Source organism: Tupaia chinensis, unplaced genomic scaffold (genome assembly GCF_000334495.1).
Source record: "Tupaia chinensis unplaced genomic scaffold, TupChi_1.0 Scaffold000303_1, whole genome shotgun sequence".
Lineage (NCBI taxonomy): Eukaryota > Metazoa > Chordata > Mammalia > Scandentia > Tupaiidae > Tupaia > Tupaia belangeri.
Genome location: NW_006159793.1, coordinates 1,551,594 through 1,569,521, shown reverse-complemented (window position 1 = coordinate 1,569,521; position 17,928 = coordinate 1,551,594). Strand labels below are relative to the sequence as shown.

Here is a 17,928-nt window from a genome sequence, read left to right as displayed (position 1 = left end):
TCAGGAGACCTGCTGCTGGCGACCTGGCTTGGTCCAAATCCACCGCGTGGCCAGCCCTAGACCCCAAGCCGCCTCCATGGGCTGCCTTCCCATCTGTGGCAACAGCAGCCTGAGCAACCAGTGAGCATACGGGAGCCCAAGTTCAGCTCCTGGCTGACTGTGTGACCCTGGGCCAGTGCTTTGCCTCTCAGGGCCTCGGTCTCCTCCTCTGTGAGCAGCAGGGCGGTGTGCAGGACCCTGGGGTAGCAGCATAGCCAAGGGCACTACCAGGGCTCCTGCTCTTCACAGGGCAGGTGAGACATCTAAGGCCTCTGCTCTCACAGGCCCGGAAATGGGGCTGCAGCCCACGAAGCCTATGCCCATGGAAGGGACCTGGCTGCCCACTTCCTTCCTCCGTCCCTGACTCCCTGCTTTCCTTCCTTTCTTCTTTCTTTTCCATGGGGCCTGTGTGCTAGCAGGAGAGAGTGAGAGAGAAAGGGAGAAATCACCTTCCCAGGGGGATGGCCACGCACAATCCTTTCACAATCCTTTCTCCTCTATTCTCCTTGGGATTTGGGGCACGCTCACACATGCACCTGGTGTGTTTCTCAAGTCCCCAGGTCCAGGACTCGAACTGCCCAGTCAGCCATGTAGGATCCAGCTGCCTCAGTCACCACACCTATCTTCTGCACATGGTTCAGAAACCTGTGGGCAGTGGGTCCTTGGGATGGGACTTCTCCCCTGTGCCTGCCCAGGAGCGAGGGAGGGGAAGGGGTGTTGGGCCAGAATTCGGCGTCTCGGCTAGGAGGCAGTGCAGGCAGGACGGCAGCACGGGGCAGCCCCGAGCACGTTCTGGATGCACTTCTGCTGACTCCGCAGCCCTTAGTGTGTATCGGCGTAAGTCAGTCCTTAGTAAATAGTCACCAGACTAACTTAGCCACCACGACAGCTGGAGGAGGAGATCCAAACCCTCCTCATCCCACAGAGGAGGAAATGCCCAGAGAGGTTAAGTCAGTTGCCCCGAGTCCACAGCTTGGCAGTGTTGGTGTTGGGGTTATCTTCCTGGTTTTCTGACTCTAGAGCCCCATGACAAGAAGCTGGTGGGGCCCAAAACGCCCCTGGGGATCCAGGGTAAACTCTGAGATGGCCTCGGTGCTGTGCCCTCAGTGTTGAGGTGGTCACCAACCCCTAGCGTGCTGTGGCTGTGGGCAAGCCGGTCCCTCTCCAAGCCTCAGTTTCCCCATCAGTTGAACAAGGAGGCTGACCCAGATGATGGCTGAGGTCCCTTCCAGGCCGAGAACAATTCCAGGATTCCAGGCCTTGCCCGCCCAGACTGGCAGCCACACAAGCCCTGCTGTGTACTCGGAACCGTGCATGTTTAACCTCACAGTGGAGGGGTTCACCCCCTTCCTCCCCGCATTACAGACAGGCCAGAATCGATGGCTGCTAATGGAACCGTAACCTGCAGTAACGAGGAGGGGCCTCGGACAACGAGGGTGTGGCTCCTTAATGCACTGGGTTCCTCAGGGAGTCTGAGTGCGTGTGTCCACAGAGCCGCAGGCCTGGGATACCGAGTACGGAGGGCTGGGGAGTGGGTCCGTTAGGGGCTGTGTGTGCATCCTCTAGGTCCAGTGCTGCGTTTTCCAACCTTCTTTTTTTTTATTTTTGAGAGTGTTTTGGGTTTTGTTTGTTTGTTTGTTTGTTTTTGATACTGTGCATGTGCCCACCAGAAAAACAGAGGCAGAAAGCGAAAAATCACACCCCTGCAGGGATGGCCACACCATAATCCCTTGTCCTCTAATTTTCCTCTTGGCATTTTGGGCATGCACACACACATGTGTCCAGAGTGAGCTTTGAGCCACCAGGACCGGGACTCAAACCACAATCAACCATGTGGGAGTCCAGTGCCTCAATCACTATGCCACCTGCTCACCCCGTATTTGAACCTCTTATGTTCTGATTTCAAGAGGAAGCAAGACTTTGGCCCAGATGAATAATGGAGTCCAGAGGTGAGGGGAGGGAAGGACCACCTCCAGCAGTGGGTATGTAGAATTCACACTGTTGTTGCTTCCAGTGTGGGGGCTCACCTCTGTCTGTCTCCACTTTTTGGAGAACCTTCCTGAACCCTCTGGCCTAGGGCTTGCTGTCCCAGGCCCCCAGCCTGGTGTAGGAGGTTGAAAATCAAAGCGCAGTGCTTTCTCTGCATTCACACCCTACCTCTCCTGGCCTCAGGTTAGGCTATTGATGTCTCAGTGCCTGAAACCTGTCATCAGCCAGGGTTCAGCTTCTCCACCCTCTGAAGCAGTGGCCCCTAGTGAGAGCCAGGGGTAGAAGGTTCCAGAATGGAGACCACCTGTATCAACTTCCTTACTACTTGGGTGGGGAACAGGTTTGGAGAGCAGAGGGTACACCTGGGGTTACTCAGGTCATCGGCCCTGGGACCTGGGCTCCCGTCCCCAAAGACCTGGAGAGGCCCAGTTCTGCCTCTGCTACTCAGGGCTCAGCCTCCTGGTCTCTCTGCGGGGGAGGCCAGAGGGCAGAGTCGCCTGGAGAGGAAGCAAGCCTTCCCGAGGGATGGGAACTGCCACAGGTAGTTTCTGGACCACCGAGTTTTGGGTCATGTCACTTCTCCATTCTGTGGTAGTTTCCCCTTGTGTAACGCTGGGGGAGGCCAAGAGAGAGTTCAATGGCCCCAGAAGCCCATTCCACCCTGCTCTTCGTTCCTGAGAATCCCTGCCCGGCTTCTCAGGCTGTTCTACCACATCCTGGTTGCTGCCCTGCTTACCTTCCTGTCCCGGGGAGTGGAAGTGCAAGGGCCCGACCTGCCAGCTTCTCTGCCCTTGAGGCTGAACCTATGTGGGCATGGGGTGGAGGAAGGGGACTTCCAGGCAGCCCCAGAGGGCGGGGTTCAACTCTGTAAACATGTCACAGGAGCCCCAGCCCCCCAACCCAGAGCACTGGACCTGTCCCAGCCTGGGGCCATCCATGGCACAGACAGTGGAATAGGGACTAGATAAGTGGATGCATGGAGGGATAGATAAATGGATTGGTGGATCGGTGGGTGGATGGATGGATGGATGGGTGGGTGGGTGGACGATGGCCTCCACTTTAGTCCAGGGAGCAGAGGTGACTTCGTGAGTGTGCGACCTCCCATGCACCCCAGGCTTCATAGGTCCTGTGTTTGACTGAAGCCTTTGCAGTCACCATCTTGAAAGTCTCAATCATTTTTTAACAAGGAACCCTGCATTTTCGTTTTCCACTTGCCTTGAGAATGATGTAGCTCATCCTGCCAGGGAGTTTAGGCTGGGGTAGGATGGCTTCGAATCCGAAACTGACCTCACTGCCTCACTGCCCCCATCTACTCCACGACCTCTGACAACATGCCAACCTGTTCGTGTCAGCCTCCTGCGCGGAGACCTCCCCGCCCCGCCACCTTCTGCAGTGTTTGGAAATACAGCATCGTTGTGGCCCAGCCAGCAGCTTAGCCAGGCCCCGGCAGCCAGAGGAGCTTCTGAGGGCTCATCACAATCAGTGCCCTGCAAAATTGTCTCCCTGGTGCCTCCAGGGCAGAGCCTGAATCCTTACCCAGAACCCCAAACCTTGCCCAAAGTGACTGCTGCTCTCCTTCCCTGCCTATCACCTACCTCTTTGCCGAAGAGCCGGAATTTCTTGCCTAACGAACCCTCTCTGCCCATTCTGCCTTCCACCTCCCATTCCCTAACTGCTCCAAGCACCCTGCGGAAAACCCTTTTCTCGCCTTATTCACCAAAGAGCCTGACTAAACCCTGCAGGTTGGCTCAGGAAGGCCTGCCCCCTCTGCACTGGAAGAATCCTATCACCATGATACTCACTGCTCATGGGTCAGCTGTTATGTGCCCAGTGTACGCCATCATCTCTAACCCTCACAGAAAGGGGAAGGAGTCTCTTGTGCTGTTTTCTAGGAAACTGAGGTTCGGAGGAGTTAAACTCAGAGAGGCCTCACAGTTATGAGGTGGTAGAACTGGGACTCAGGCCTGGCACCGAGTAACATCAAGCTGGAACTGCTGCTCCCAGCCTGGCTGGGCTCCCAGGCCATTCCCCTGCCCTGGGTGGCATCGGGCGTAGCCTGCTGGCTCCAGAGTCCCATGGGTCTGTTTTGTCCCCATCACTTCCAGGAGGGAGAGGGTCACCATCACCTGCCCATCCCAGTTGCCCAGCCTAGTGAGTTCTGCATTATTTGGGGGGCAGTGAGGCCCAGGCATGAGGTTGGAAGAGCTGACCCAATCCAGCCTGTGGCTCTCTCATGCCACATAAGCATCTGTTGAGCACCTCCTGCAAGCTCGATTCCATATGAGGAGCTCGGAGGGCCTACATAACTGTTGGGGGGGTTCCTGATTTTCTAGAAAATCAAATTAGGGATTACTGCCGAGGCACTGGAGGAGAAGTCCACACAGTGGACTGGGCATCCTGCAACTTGGGTTGAGTTCTAGGTTGGCCACTAAACCCCTGAGCGTGTCCTACAAGACCCTCCCTGCACAGTGTCCGTGCACCTGGAAGGGCTGCTGCTGACAGTGGCAGGAGTAACAGCAGTGATCCCTTCTTGGGGAACCCTGGGTGGGGAGGCCTTCCTCCGCGTCTAACTTGTCACAGGCATCCTCTGCTGACAGGCTCCTCTAGTGGGGTCTCGGCTGTGGGCTCGAGGCTGAGTAAGCGGCTTGCTCTCCGTGAGTGGGTGGATAATAGTAACCGGGCCACTGGCTTTGCAGAGGGCTGTGTGCCAGGCCCTGGTCTAAGCATTTAGCTCGTTCTAACTCCTTTGATGGCCTCAACACCTCTGTGACGAGCCTTGATTTACAGACCAGGAAACCAAGGCCCAGAGAGGCTGAGGACGGGGAGGACTGGAGAGTGAGTGACTGCAGCGAGCAGGGGGAACAGATGCTGAGACACAGCGGGTAAGTGAGACGTGGGAGTTTTCTCCCTGCTGACCTGCTGCCCAGGAGGACTCTGAGGGGAATCTCAATGCTCCCGAGCTGGCACCAGTCAACGGCTGTTTCCTCGTGAGTGAGCCACCCCTGCCGATTTGCGGGCTCCAGGCTGCTGGGGGAAGGCCGTGTGCTGCAGGTCAGTACAAACGGGCCCTGGGGCCAGCCTGCCCCCTGCCCACTTGGCTCTGAGAACCCATTCTCTTTGCGGCCCCCAGCCCGGCCCGTGGCTGAGCCTGGACTGGCAGCAGCCTGGGGAACAGAAGGTTTGCTTGTCTGCGCCTGCCGCGCCCCCATCCCCAGCCTCAGCCTGGGACCCCTTTCAGGGGCTCCTCTGGCTGCCAGGGCCTGGCGCTGTCCGTTGCCATGGCTCCGGCCGGAGATGAGGCTCTGGGGGGTGGGGGCAGGGAGGGCAGCCAGGGATGGTGGAGGCCTGGAACTCTGCAGCCGCGGGGGCCCTGGTCTTCTGTGAACAGTGGAAGGGGGTGCTGGGGCCCCAGCAGGGGCAGGGCTGGACCCTGAGCACAGCAGGCCTCTGGCAGAGCTGGCCACACACCTAGCCAGGCTATCTGGATGCTCCAAGGCCGGCACAGGCCAGAAGGCAGCCAGAGACCCTCCAGACCCAGGCTTGCTCAGCAAGGGTCTTTGCTCCCCCACAGAATGTGCAGACCCCCTCCCCACCCCAGCAGGGAGCTGCAGAAAGCACTGACTTGCCAATCACGGGGTGACCTAGGACCCCTGCACTCGCAGCGAGGGCAGAGCAGGGCTCTGACTTGTGAGGGGTCTTCTGTCCCTAAGGGCCCGGGTTCGGAATGGACCCCATTCAGGCAGGCCCTGTGTGGGAGTGTCCTCTGTGGACAGAGCTCCTTCTATACAGGATACAGGCATGGCTGTCAGAGACCCGAGTTTGCATTCGACCTCCTCGGCTGATTGGCCCTGTGACCTTGGGCAAACTACAAACTAAAGTGAAATAAAAACGTCAGATCGTCTTATTTAGCAGATGGGCTAGTTCCAAACTAGTAGAAGCTTTTGTGTGTTTTCAGATTGGGGAGGGTGGGGCATTGGAACCATTAGTCTGCGAAAAATGTTCCGGGGATGCAGTGATCAGGTGAAACCATCCTCCACTAGGCCGGCCTCTAAGGACCCTGCGCCACCAGCGAGGGGGTGAGGCCCCTGTGGTGGGAGGCGTGCAGTTGCCGAGGGGAGTGAGAAGGTGAATGAAGGGCATGTGTCCTCCCAGCTCCGCGTCCGCAGAGGCGGTGGAAAGCGATGTGACTGCTCCTTCTCATACTGTCAGCTTCGGCCTCACCCAGCCTTCGAAAGAGAGCATGAAAGAATGAACAGAGAAGTTGGGGACGGAGGGCGCGAGAATAAGGCTGGCGGCCCACTACTGCGTGTTGAGCTTGTTCCGTGCCAGGCACCGGGCTGTCCTCTTCGCCTGGCTCCTCACCGTTGCCGTCTGCCATAGGGCAGCAGTCCCATGGCATTGAGCTTTTGTGCCCCGGGGCTGGACTGCCCAGGGTGGAATGCTGAATCCACCACTGGCAAGCTCTGTGATCTTGAGCAAGTGACATAACCTCTCTGAGGCCATGGGATTGCGCTGAGAACTCTCTGAGGTCACTGGCACGCAGAGCTTGGCCAGGGTGTGGGTAGTGGGTAGTAAATTGGAGGTAGCTATTACCATCCTTTTGAGGAGACTGTTGGAGTCCAGGTGGGGTCCGGGGGCCTCTGGGACAAGGATCCACTGGGCCTGGGCAGAGCCAGGCCATATGGCCAGGAGGGTGGCCATGGGGGCCAAGGAGGGCAGGCCAGTGAGGCCCCGCAGGAGGCAGGAAGTGCTTGCTCTGCAGGCGGCGGGCAGGGGCATGCGGCCGGCCTCCCTCCCTCCCTGATCTCCTTCTCAGGCTGTTCCCAGCCTGTCTGGGGACCCAGGCCCCCTCCCTTGGGCCCCCAGTGACCGTGAGGCCCACACTGAGCGCTTTCCCACGCACTGTTCCAAGTATCTGGGCAAGCATCGCCCCTCCCACCCTGGAGCACACACACTCTGGTGGGTGACAGGGTGTGTGCTGCCGGAGGGGGGTCGGCCTGGGGGATCAGTCCGTTCTTTATCAGCCTGGCTTCGTTCCAGACAGATGTTTCATTTTATTTTGGACTTCCAGAAAATAGATCATTTCTTTCCGTTGAGTCCCTGGGGAGGTCTCCTGGGGAGAATAGCTCAGAATGGATGACGAGTGTCGGGCCTGATTTGGGCCCTGGAGAGAGGAGAGGGCAGCGGGCTTCCTCCCTCGGCACCACGGAGCTGTCGGCAGGGCCAGGGCAGGAGCCGTCTGTAGGCGTGGCTAAGGAGCTGGCCTTCACCGGACTACGGAGAGCCAGGGAGGCTGGGGAGGAACACGTCGGATAGGTATTTCTGGTTGGGATGTGAGAACAGGCAAGAGGGGATGGATGACAAGGAGGAGCCAGGGTGGGGAGCACAGTAGGTCACCCCGAGGCAGCCAGATTGCCCTGGAAGGGGATCAGCACGATTCAGGGAACCAGCCCTGTTCTCCCCTCCACTGCTACCTCCAGGGCAGCTAGAGCCTACTGGAGGCCCCAACTTAGCCAGCTGATTCTGCTTCACTCAAGGAGACTTTGTAGGACCCCCGAGGTGTGAAGGCCCCCTGGGTCTGGAGCACATGGCCTGGGTGATGGAGCTCTGTCACCATGTGATTTGGGTTGGGTTGCTTGTCCCCTCTGCCCTCAGTGTGATCCTGAAGCTAAGGGGAGGAACGTTTTGTTGGGGTGCTGAACCTTCAGATAGAAGTGGAACATAGGATCGAGGGGGCATGTGGGAGCTTCAGCCGCTCCCCAGGTCCCCCCAACTCTGCACACGCACACATAACTAATGTCCCCCCACCCTCTGGACCTTGCTCTCCTCCCTAGTTCCCAGGATGGGTTCCCTGACCCATGCTGCAAGATCACACCCACATCTAAGCCCACCTGGCTCAGACTGCCAGACCCGGGCTGTGGGACTGTCACTCTCAGCCATCCCTGGCTCCAGAGGCCTCTTGGCCCTACATAGTCCCGGGCCTGGAACTGGTTGCCTTGTTTGAGCTGAGTCATGACATCTGGCGGAGGCTCCTCCCCACACCCATCATCGCAGTCAGCACGTTTGCCTTCCAGAGCGGGGTTCTGAGAGCCTCCCAGGACAGCAGGCCTACTCCATTGTACAGACAAGGAAACCGAGGCCCGGAGCGGGGGCGAGACCGTGCTCTAAGCGGTGACAGAGCTGGGACTAGAACCAGGTTCCCTCACTCCCACTCCGAACTCGGTCTCAGGGACTGTGACGTGCCGCTGGCGTGGATGAGAGAAAACGAGACTATTAGTCAGGAGATTGGCATCTGTCCCACTTGTGCCAGCGACTTAGTGAGTCACCTTCTCTGAGTCTCAGTCACCAATCCCTGCCTGGCTGGGACAGGGCAGCAAAAGTGACTTTGTTAATGAAGTTTTATGAGAAGACTTCTAAAAGTTCATGGGAGAATAAAAATTAAAGTCTGAGTTTATTTGGGTGCAAACAATTTTGAAACCTATGCACAGGTGTTTTCAAAATATGTTTTTTCGGGAACCAGCAGTTAGCGTAATGGCTATGTCGCTGGACTCCCACGTAGTCGACCGTGGTTCGCGTCCCGGACCCGGTGGCCTAGAACTCACGCCGGGCGCGTGTGCGTGTGTGCGTGCCCAAGATCCCGAGAGGAAAATGGAGGAGAAGGGATTGCGGCGTGACCATCCCCTCTGGGGGGTGATTTCTCGCTTTCTGTCTCTATGTCTCTCTCTGTCTGGTGAGCGCATGCGCCCTATAGCGAAAATTTCTCAAAAAAAAAAAAAAAAGTTTTTTCCATGAGCTTTCGAAGAGCCCTCTTCTGTGTGGCTGGGTGGTGTGCTGCAGAGAGGGTGAGGGCCCCGGGGGCTCGAGCCACCAGTCCCACGCTGAGCAGAGATCAGGGGCAGGGAGCCATTCGTCAGGAGAGCCCTAGTACCTCATTGGCCACTCGAGTCCATATTGCCCCGGCCGAAACTGTGCCTTCTCGCTTTCCTTCCCTAAGCCTCAGTTTCCCCACCTGTGTAGTGGGGCATGAGGAGAGGGTTGGATCAGATAGATGACCCCTGGAGGCTGTGCAGCACTGACAGTCCAAGACTCTGACCCCACGATGCATGGCCCAGCCTTCTCCTCCCTCGGGCATCTTGTTTATTCAGAGCATCCTTGGCCTGAGACTTGCCGGGCACACCCTGCTCCTGTAGCTGGCTTCCTCCATCCTCAGCTCACTGTTGCTTCTGCCCAACCTGTCCCCTGCCTCCAGCCTGACCATCCCACTGTCCATTCAGTTACCCCTGGCCCCTCCCCATCTCAAACCAGCCTGGGGGGCTCTTGATCCTGCCCTTCAGCCTCATTCTCATCCCAGAAGATGGTATCATCCCCCAGCGTGCACACTCCTGTTCCCAGGAGTCCTAGTCAGAAACAGAGGTGCAGGCTTATCTGTGACACCTCCCTCAACATTCAGTCACCAAGGCCTGTCGATTCTCAGCAAAATAAATCCCCAGCCCGTCTGTTCTGTCAGTCCCACTGCCCTCTACCCAGATCCAAGCACACTCGTACATCCGTTGGGAGCATGGCGTAGGAGGCTATGGACTCACAGAGGTCGAGCCTCGGTACAGTCTCTGCCCTGCCCTTCCCAGCTCTGCCTTCCTTAGCGAATTTCTTAAGTGCTCTCTGCTTCAGTCTGCCCACCAATAAGTCAGGAGTGCTTGTGGTATCTACCTCATAGAGAGGACTGAGCATTGAGTGAGTCAATACACGCTAAGTGCTCGGAACATCCCTGGGACAGGAAACGGCGCTGTAAGTGCACAACGCACACCGGCCCTCTGGCTTGTCTGTGTACACGGTTGCAGGATCAGGTGAGTTTGGGGTCCTGTGTGCACACGCTTTGTGCTTATTGTTTGAGCTGGGTACCCGTGTGCCCTACTGCACACGGGCACATCTCCCACGGGTGTGCAGGAGAGCACCCGGGCAGCTGTCTGTGCTGTGTGCATGTGTCCTGGGCACAGTGGGAGCTGTGGCATGCATGTGTTGTGTGCGCGTGTGTGTGTTGTGTGGCCATGCATTTCTGTCGTGCCTACGTGAGGGCTGAGCACACACGCGCTTGTCACACACAGATGTGTTTCAGAGGAGCGTGCGAGCGAGCAAGCATGTAGGCAGGCATCCGTGCTGTGTGCATGTGCTCACCGTGTGCAGGCTCCCCCACCCCCTCAGCAATGTAGCCCCCCCCACCCCGGCCTGCCTGTGTCGTGGGAGCCTCAGGAACCCGCGGGGGGGAAGCTGCTGCTGGCGGGTGTGGCCCAGAAGGGCACTGGATTTATTTAGATTAAGGCGGTGGGAAAGGAGTGGGGGAATTGTGTGTGCTGCAAGGCGGGAAGGTTGGAACTCCAGCCGCAACTCCCCGTGCGTGCTCACTCCCCTGGACTTGGGTCCCCACTCTGCTTCCCTGAGGGGTCCCTCTGATTCGCTGGGAGGAGCTAGGCCCTGACCCCATCTTTGGACCTCTGAGATGGCCAAAATAGGAGTATTCATGAGACTTTCTGGCACATAGCACTCTCTTTAGGAGCAAAGGTGGGCTCCCGAGGGGTTGCCTCTTTCTTTTCTAATTGTATGAAAACATGACAGATGTTTGGGAGTGCTTCCTCCCCAACACTGATACCATGTTGTCCTGGGTGACTCCTCCCTGGAGCACAGCCCACCCCAGGAAGGGAAGCGACATGACATAGGCTTGCCTCCCAAGTCAGCCTGGACCCCTGGTTGGCCAGAACCACGGAAGTCTATACAGAAGCACAGAGGTTCATAGGCATTGTATGGGCACCTGGGATGTCAGGGAGTCATCCAAGATGCCCCAGAGGTCATGTCTGGGTCCCTGGACCTCACTCTGGTCCTTTATGGTCCTCCAGCCTGTTGTCTAGGCCACCCTTCCCTGCCACCTGCTGGGTTTCTGTTTCACTAGTTTACGCAGCTAGAAGTCACTTAGAAGTCAATTGTCCAATGCTAACAGTCTAGATGGGGAAACCGAGGACCCAGAGGGAAACAGTCTGTACAGCACATCTGTGATTGGATGCACAGGGAAGCTCCACCCATGGAATGAGAGGGGTTATGGGTTCTCAGGTGACTCTGGCCTCAGGAGTATAGCTCCCTCTTCTCACCAGCCCCTGTCTCTGAAAACCACCCGGTGAGGATAAGGAGGACTAGACCCTTTTCTATGGCCAGTCAAAAAGTCAGAGCTTTAGAACAGATGGCCACCCAGACCACTCATGGATCGGGGAAACAGAGTCCCAGGTGGGCTGGACGCTTGCTCAGTCTCGCGGTGAGTCCGAGGACCCTTGTGAAGGAAGTCGAAATACTTGCTTCTTGTAGAGTGAAATTGGTCTAAAATCAGTGGGGCGTCCTCACCCTCCCTAAAGCATCTACACTCTCTCTGAACTCTTTGCTCAAACCATCTTCTCTCCATCGCTCAGATCTTCCTGTTTGCTGTGTGACTGGGGCACGATTCTGCCCCTCTCTGGGCTTCTACCGTCAATTCAAGAAGGGTTCTTCTAGCTTAGTCTCGGACACTCTGAGCCAACACCAGCCTCAGGCTCATCAGGAGAGGGCCTGGAGGGGAGTGGATCCAGTGCCGCACTGGCGCAGGGTGGAGGGCTGCATGCCATGAAGGCCCAGCCCACACGGCCAGCCCGACCTTCCAGAGCCAGGCCAGCCCCCTCGCAATGACCTCCCATCTCCTGGCCAGCCGGCCAAATTCCTCCTTTAGAATAATAAACAGTGTGGCCAGCCAGGGAGGCTGGGAGGGGAGGGGCAGGGAGGCTGGTGACCCCCTCCCCCAGCCTCGGCTGCTAATGATTTTCTTTGGCTGAGACCTCGGGCAGGAAGGGGGGAGCCAGAGGGGCACCCGCCAAGGGGCAGATGGGCCTCTGTGGGGGCTTCTGGCTCTGCCTTGGCGCTGCTCCCTCCTGGGGTCCAGCTGGAGGAGCTGGGGCAGGAGGGAGCAGAGTGGGGATGCTGTGGAGGGGTGTCGGATGGGCTCAACTTTGAGTCGGGGAAATGAGGGGACCCTCAGGCAGACAGGTCTGAAGCGAGGAGCAGAAGGAGGGTGAAGACTTACTCAGTTTGCTTCTTGGGCACAGAGCAGGGTTGGGACTGGGGGGTCGGCAGGCCGTGCCTTGTGTCTGAGCCAGACCTAATGTGTGAGTTCAGCTCTGGAGGTCACTCACCATCACCCCCCCGGGAGAGGTGGGAGACCCAAGTCACAGAGATGGCAAGGCCCCAGATGTGGTGAGACCCCGAAGGTGGCATGCTGTAGCCTGAGCCCAGCTCCCTGGGCCAGGGTTAGGAACAAAAGGGGTGACATGGGAGAGGTGGGGGCAAGCTGGGTGTGGTCTTGGGAACCAGGCCTGGCAGCCACTGGACAGCCACTGAGGGGGACGGGGGTGTCCTCAGGCCTACAGAACCAGGAGGCTCCTTGCTGCCTTGTTGTGTGGGCACACCCCACATTTGGGGTTCCGTGTCCCCCGCCACCTCTGGCCTCCTGCTGTGGACTCCGCAGGCAGCTGCTCAGCACAGCTGGCTGGGCTGTACCTGGGGTCAGAGGCATGGCTGCCAAGCAGGAGAGTGAAGACCCACGCATCCCATATGTCTCTTTTACATCCCTGCTCTGTCTCTTTGTGTCTCCAGAACGATACTTCTGTGTGTCGCCTCTCTGTCTCTCTGTCTCTTTATCTCTCCTGGTACTGTAGAATCCTGTACAAACTTCTTTTCCTCTCACAGCCTCAGTTTCCCCATCTGGACTCAGAGTGGGGGTGGGGAGCTTGGCTTCAGTGGTATCTAAGGACCTTGGAAACGTTGCTATTTGAGGGGGTTTCCCCTGGCCCCTCTCCCCTGGGCCTCCTAGGCTGCTCTGGGCTGAGTGGAGGGGGCCAGGCCCACCCCCCACATTCCATAACCCCAGCTCCCCCGCTTCCCTTCCCACAGCCGCCTCCATTTCCTGTTGTGCTGTGGAGCTGTGGGAGCCCTCTGGGTTCTGGCCTACCCCTTCCCTCTCCCCCAGGCCTTTCATCACACTTTCCCAAATATTTGTGCTGGCAGATAAGAGCCTGGTATTGGAACTGTCACCAGGAGGCTGGACTGTCAGAGCTGGTGGGCCCTGGACATCATCCAGCAGACTTCCCAATGGTACATTCAGGGAAACTAAGGCCCAGAGAGAGGCAGGGGACTTAGCCAAAGCCTGGGAATTAGGACAGAGCCAAGCAGGGCCCAGGCACCCTGAGGCTCAGCCCAGTGCAGAGGGGAGGGGGCCTAGGGTCGGAGTGCCCTCTCAGCCATGGGTGTGGGTGGCCTCTGACTTCAGACTACAAAGCCAGGTGCTAAGATGGGCCCTGGACCGCCTCTGCCCAGCCTGATCCTGACCTCTGTTTAACTCTGCAGGACACCATGCAGCTTCTGGGTGCGATACCAGCTCTGGCCCTCAATGGTAGGTAGCTGGGTCAGGGAGCAGGGACCTCAGGGAGCTGCTAAGCAGGGCCCTGAAGCTGACGGGGACAGTGTATGCTTGCCCCAGGCATGGGAGTCCAGAAGCACTGTGTGCTCTCGAGCCTCCCCTCCTATGTTTCTAGTGTGTCTCTTGGAGGACTCCTTTGATTGCCCAGCCCTTAGTCTAGAAGCCTTCAGTGGGCCCCTGCTGTCTAGAATGTTCCATCAGTTCAAATCCTTTGCTGGACTCTCCATACCCAACCCTACTCTATAGCTGCCACCCCAGCCTCGCATCTCTTCTCAGTCTGGCTGGTTTGGCCTGGTCCCAGCCTGGGACACCCTTCCCCTGCCCAGACTTCTCATTGGCTATGAGTGCTCAAGTTCAGTCTGGGCTTCTCAGAGCATACACCTGCCCTCACTCCTGCCCATCGCCTGCTTTGGATTCCCAGGAGCTGGGCGACTGACCAAGCAGTCAATGACCAGACAACAGCCTGCCAGGCAGACACACCGTCTGACTGACTGCCCACTTGTCTGAACCTCTCCGGGTTTTCAGCACGTTGTGGGGCTGTGGCTTACCAAATGCTTCTTAGGGGGATGTCATGGAGAGGTGGCAATTACCTGACACACGCGTCCCTCTCTTTAGTCCTCACCAGCCCCAGGGGCCTCCGTGTCTCTCCTGCTCCTGTCTACCCCCACCTGAGCCCTTCCCTCTACCAACGAATCAGGGCCATCTCGGGGCTTCCAGGGTACCTGGGAGGCTGTAGGCAGCTGCAGGCAAGAAGCTCAGAAAGTGACCTGGGAAGTAATGCAGGAACTAGAGGCCTGAGAATTGCTTCCCAAGGATTTCCTGGCCTCCTCCATGCCTGCTGCCTGAACACAGCACTGCTGAAGGACTCAGAGCCTGGAGGGTTTACAGGGACCGAGGCAGGAGACAAGGAGTCCCTGGGAGCCTGGCACTGGGCAAGCAGGCCTCAGAGCCATGGAGGAGGGTCCTGGTTGCTATCGGATTAGACGTGCTTTTCAGGGAGCTGGGAACCATGCAGACATGGCCTCTCACAGAGTCAGCTCTGGAAGAGACACGGGTGTGTGTGGGGAGGCTCTGTATCCTGACGTCTGATACCTACCCTGCAGGCCAGTTCCAGTTGCTGTTGCTGCCCCTGCTGTTGCTGCTGGGACCACAGGACTCCCAAGGCCTGGCTATAACCCCTGCGGGGCCAGAGCTGATCCTCAACGTCTCCAGCTCCTTAGTTCTGACTTGTTCGGGTTCAGCTCCTGTGAGGTGGGAATGGACCTCCCAGGAGCCGCGGCAGGAACTGGCCAAGGCCGAGAACGGCACCTTCTCCAGTGTGCTCACTCTGGCCAATGTTACCGGGCTAGACACAGGAGGGTACACTTGCGGCTACTACAGCTCCCAAGGGCTGGATCCCAATGAGCAGAAAAGGCTCTACATCTTTGTGCCTGGTAAGTATCCCTGGCCCAAGGGCCTTCTCCCTCCCTCCTCTTCTTGACCAAAGGCACAGGGATAAGCTCAGAGAATGCTTCAGTGACTAAACCGCAGCCATCTTAGAAAAGTGGACACATCGTGGAATAGGCCCAGCTCAGTTCAGGGGTGGTTATTCCCACTCCTTAGTCAGGGCATCTGTCTGCCCCCTGACAGCCAACCCCGTTCCTGCCTCCCAAGAACTTGGCATTCTCAGCTGCTTCCAATCTGCTCTTCTTTGGCCCCGTGTCCCATCCTCTCTATTTTTCAAGCTCTAGGTACCAGCTTCATTTCAGTAAGTAACACTGTCATTATCACATGTTGGAGCTGGGGGCCAGCAGGTGGAGTGGTGGTTAAGGCACTGGACTCCCACAGAGTCGACCAAGGTTCAAGTCCTGGACTTGGTGGCTTGAGACTCATGCCAGGCTTGGGTGTTTGCATGCCCAAAGGAGAATGGAGGAGATGGGATTGTGGTATGGCCATCCCTCCAGCCCCAGGGGGTGATTTCTCACTTTCCCTCTCTGTCTCTCTCTGGCAAGCATATGTGCCCTATGGCAAGAAAAAAAAAAGTTAGAGCTGGAAGAGGTCTCTGAGAGACAGAAATCTGTCTTTGTCTGCCTTTGCTGCTATAACAGAATACCTGAGACTGGGTAATTTATACTGAATAGACATTTATGGGCTCACAGCTTTAGAGCCTGGGAAGTCCAAAACCAAGGGCCACCATCTGGTCAGAGTCTTGGTGCTGCATCCTCCCATGGTGGAAGGAGGAAGGGCGAAAGAGAGCAAGAAGAGGGGCAACCTTGCTTTTCTATAACAGCAGCAATCCATGAGGGTCAAGCCATCAGAGCCTAATCGCCTCTTGGGACTGTCACTATGGCAATAGGACTTTTACAAAAGTTTTGGAAGGGGCAAACATTCAAAACATAGCACCATCCTTATTCTATAAAGGAAACTGAAGTCTTAGCCCGAGATGGGATAAGCCTTGCTCAAGATCATGCGGAATAGCCAGAAACCCAGTTCCCTTGACACTCACCCTTGGCTCTACCCCTGGCAGATCCCAGCGTGGTCTTTCTCCCTATGAACCCCGAGGAACTATTTGTCTTTGTTACGGGAGAAACTGAGACCACAATTCCGTGCCGAGTGACAGACCCACAGCTTATAGTGACACTGCATGAGAAGAAAGTGGACGTCCCACTGCCAATCCCGTATGACCACCAACGTGGCTTCACTGGCACCTTTGAGGACAAGACCTACATCTGCAAAACCACCATCGGGGATAGGGAGGTGGATTCCGATGCCTACTATATCTACAGCCTTCAGGGTGAGCCCCCTTTCTGGCCTGATGCTCAACAGAGGCCAGGCTAACCCTCACAGAGGTCAGCCCTTTGCAGTCTACCAAGGGTACGACACCATTTTTTTATTGGATTCTCACTATAGCCATGGAAGGGGGGTAAGTCTTCTTTACTTTGCAGATAGGGAAACTGAGGCTCAGAGAGATCATGGAGTTTGCTCATATTCATAGGCCACAACGGTGGCAGAACTTGGCTGCATAACATAGTGGCCAATGGCACAAGCTTTTGGGCCAGCTGGTTTGAATCCCGGATCTCTCATTTCCTGCCTGAGTAACATTATGCAAGGCACGTAAACTCTTCCTTTGCAAAACGGGGATGAAAGTGACTGTTTACCTCATGGGATTAGTGTGGAGAGTGGCCATAACAAAAGATGGAAGGTGCCTGGCGCATGGTGAATGTCAACACATTGCTCCTGTACTTGGGTCCCCAGAGTTCTCTGGTTTCCAGGATTTCTACACTGTTATCCTTCTAGAACAGCAGCTCCATGGGGGCAGAGATTTTGTCTGTTGTGTTCACTGCTCTAGCCTCAGGGTCTAGACTAGTCCTTGGCACACAGTAGGTATGCAGTAAGTAGCTTTCCAATAGGTGGATCTTACACACCAGTCACCCCTTCCCTCTCTGGACTCCTCCCCCATCTCCAAGCTGAAGTGCTAACTGGTGGTAAATTCACCAATCTGTCTCCACCAGTGTCATCCATCAACGTCTCCGTGAATGCAGTGCAGACCGTGGTCCGCCAGGGCGAGAACATCACTATCATGTGCATTGTCACTGGGAACGAGGTGGTCAACTTTGAGTGGACATACCCCCGGATGGAGGTAATGCTGAGCCGTGGTGGAGGAGGGGCTGGGCAGGGATGGCGCTCTCAGTTTGCAAACTGACTTCTCATAGACCCTTCCTGATACCGGGGACCTGCCTCACCTGTCCCTGCAGAGCGGGCAGCTGGTGGAGCCAGTGACTGACTTCCTGTTCGATGTGCCCTCCCACATTCGCTCCATCCTGCACATCCCCAGTGCGGAGCTGGTCGACTCTGGGACCTACATCTGCAACGTGTCGGCGACTATGAATGACCATCGGGATGAAAAGGCCATCAACGTCACTGTGGTCGGTGCGTGCCTTGGTTCAGCCCCAACCTCTGATCTGAGCTACACCCAGACCTGTCAGCCCTGGGATAGTTAGCCACACTGCACATGGTGTATGTCAACACAGACCCTGTGCCAGCCAAAGCCCCAGTTCTGGGCTAAACCCAAACTAAAGGGCAGTGTCAGCCCCGGATCCAACTCTAATCTCCACCTAGACTTTCCACCCAGCCAGAAAGAACCCCATTGGCCACCTGATGTCCAATCCCAGCCACTATCCCAGAACTACAACGCAGTTCCTAACCTCAGAAAAGGCCCCAACTCACCCTCAGCCCCAAAGTCGGCTCCAGTCCCAGTCAGAGCCCCAGTCCCAACTCCATGAACTCCATCCCAGGCCTAGTTCCTAAAGCCTGAAGTTCCGCCCCCAGAAGGTTAACACGCTTGGGCATTCAGGTGATGCCCGGCCTCCAGGAACCCCGCCTCCCGGAGACGCTGCCCCATTGGTGGCAGCCCAAGGCCCCCCCCCGGCAAGCGC

The 17,928-nt window shown here is 57.1% G+C and overlaps 1 protein-coding gene across 6 annotated transcripts in view; it reads left to right on the top strand.

Annotated features, from left to right (window-relative positions):
- Nucleotides 1-17,928, top strand: part of PDGFRB (platelet derived growth factor receptor beta) — a 39,429-nt gene that overhangs the window by 2,826 nt on the left and 18,675 nt on the right. The window contains exons 2-8 of one of the 6 annotated variants that reach the window (XM_014588744.2): nt 4,816-4,910; nt 13,102-13,188; nt 13,441-13,486; nt 14,617-14,946; nt 16,020-16,286; nt 17,005-17,132; nt 17,206-17,422. In XM_014588744.2, coding sequence (XP_014444230.1) covers nt 13,186-13,188; nt 13,441-13,486; nt 14,617-14,946; nt 16,020-16,286; nt 17,005-17,132; nt 17,206-17,422 — 991 coding nt within the window. In that variant the 5' untranslated portion in view covers nt 4,816-4,910; nt 13,102-13,185. Of the gene's footprint in view, nt 1-4,815; nt 4,911-13,101; nt 13,189-13,440; nt 13,487-14,616; nt 14,947-16,019; nt 16,321-17,004; nt 17,133-17,205; nt 17,423-17,928 lie in introns of those variants that run through there. The other 5 variants (XM_014588745.2, XM_027772815.1, XM_014588746.2 and 2 more) reach the window with 5 other exon arrangements.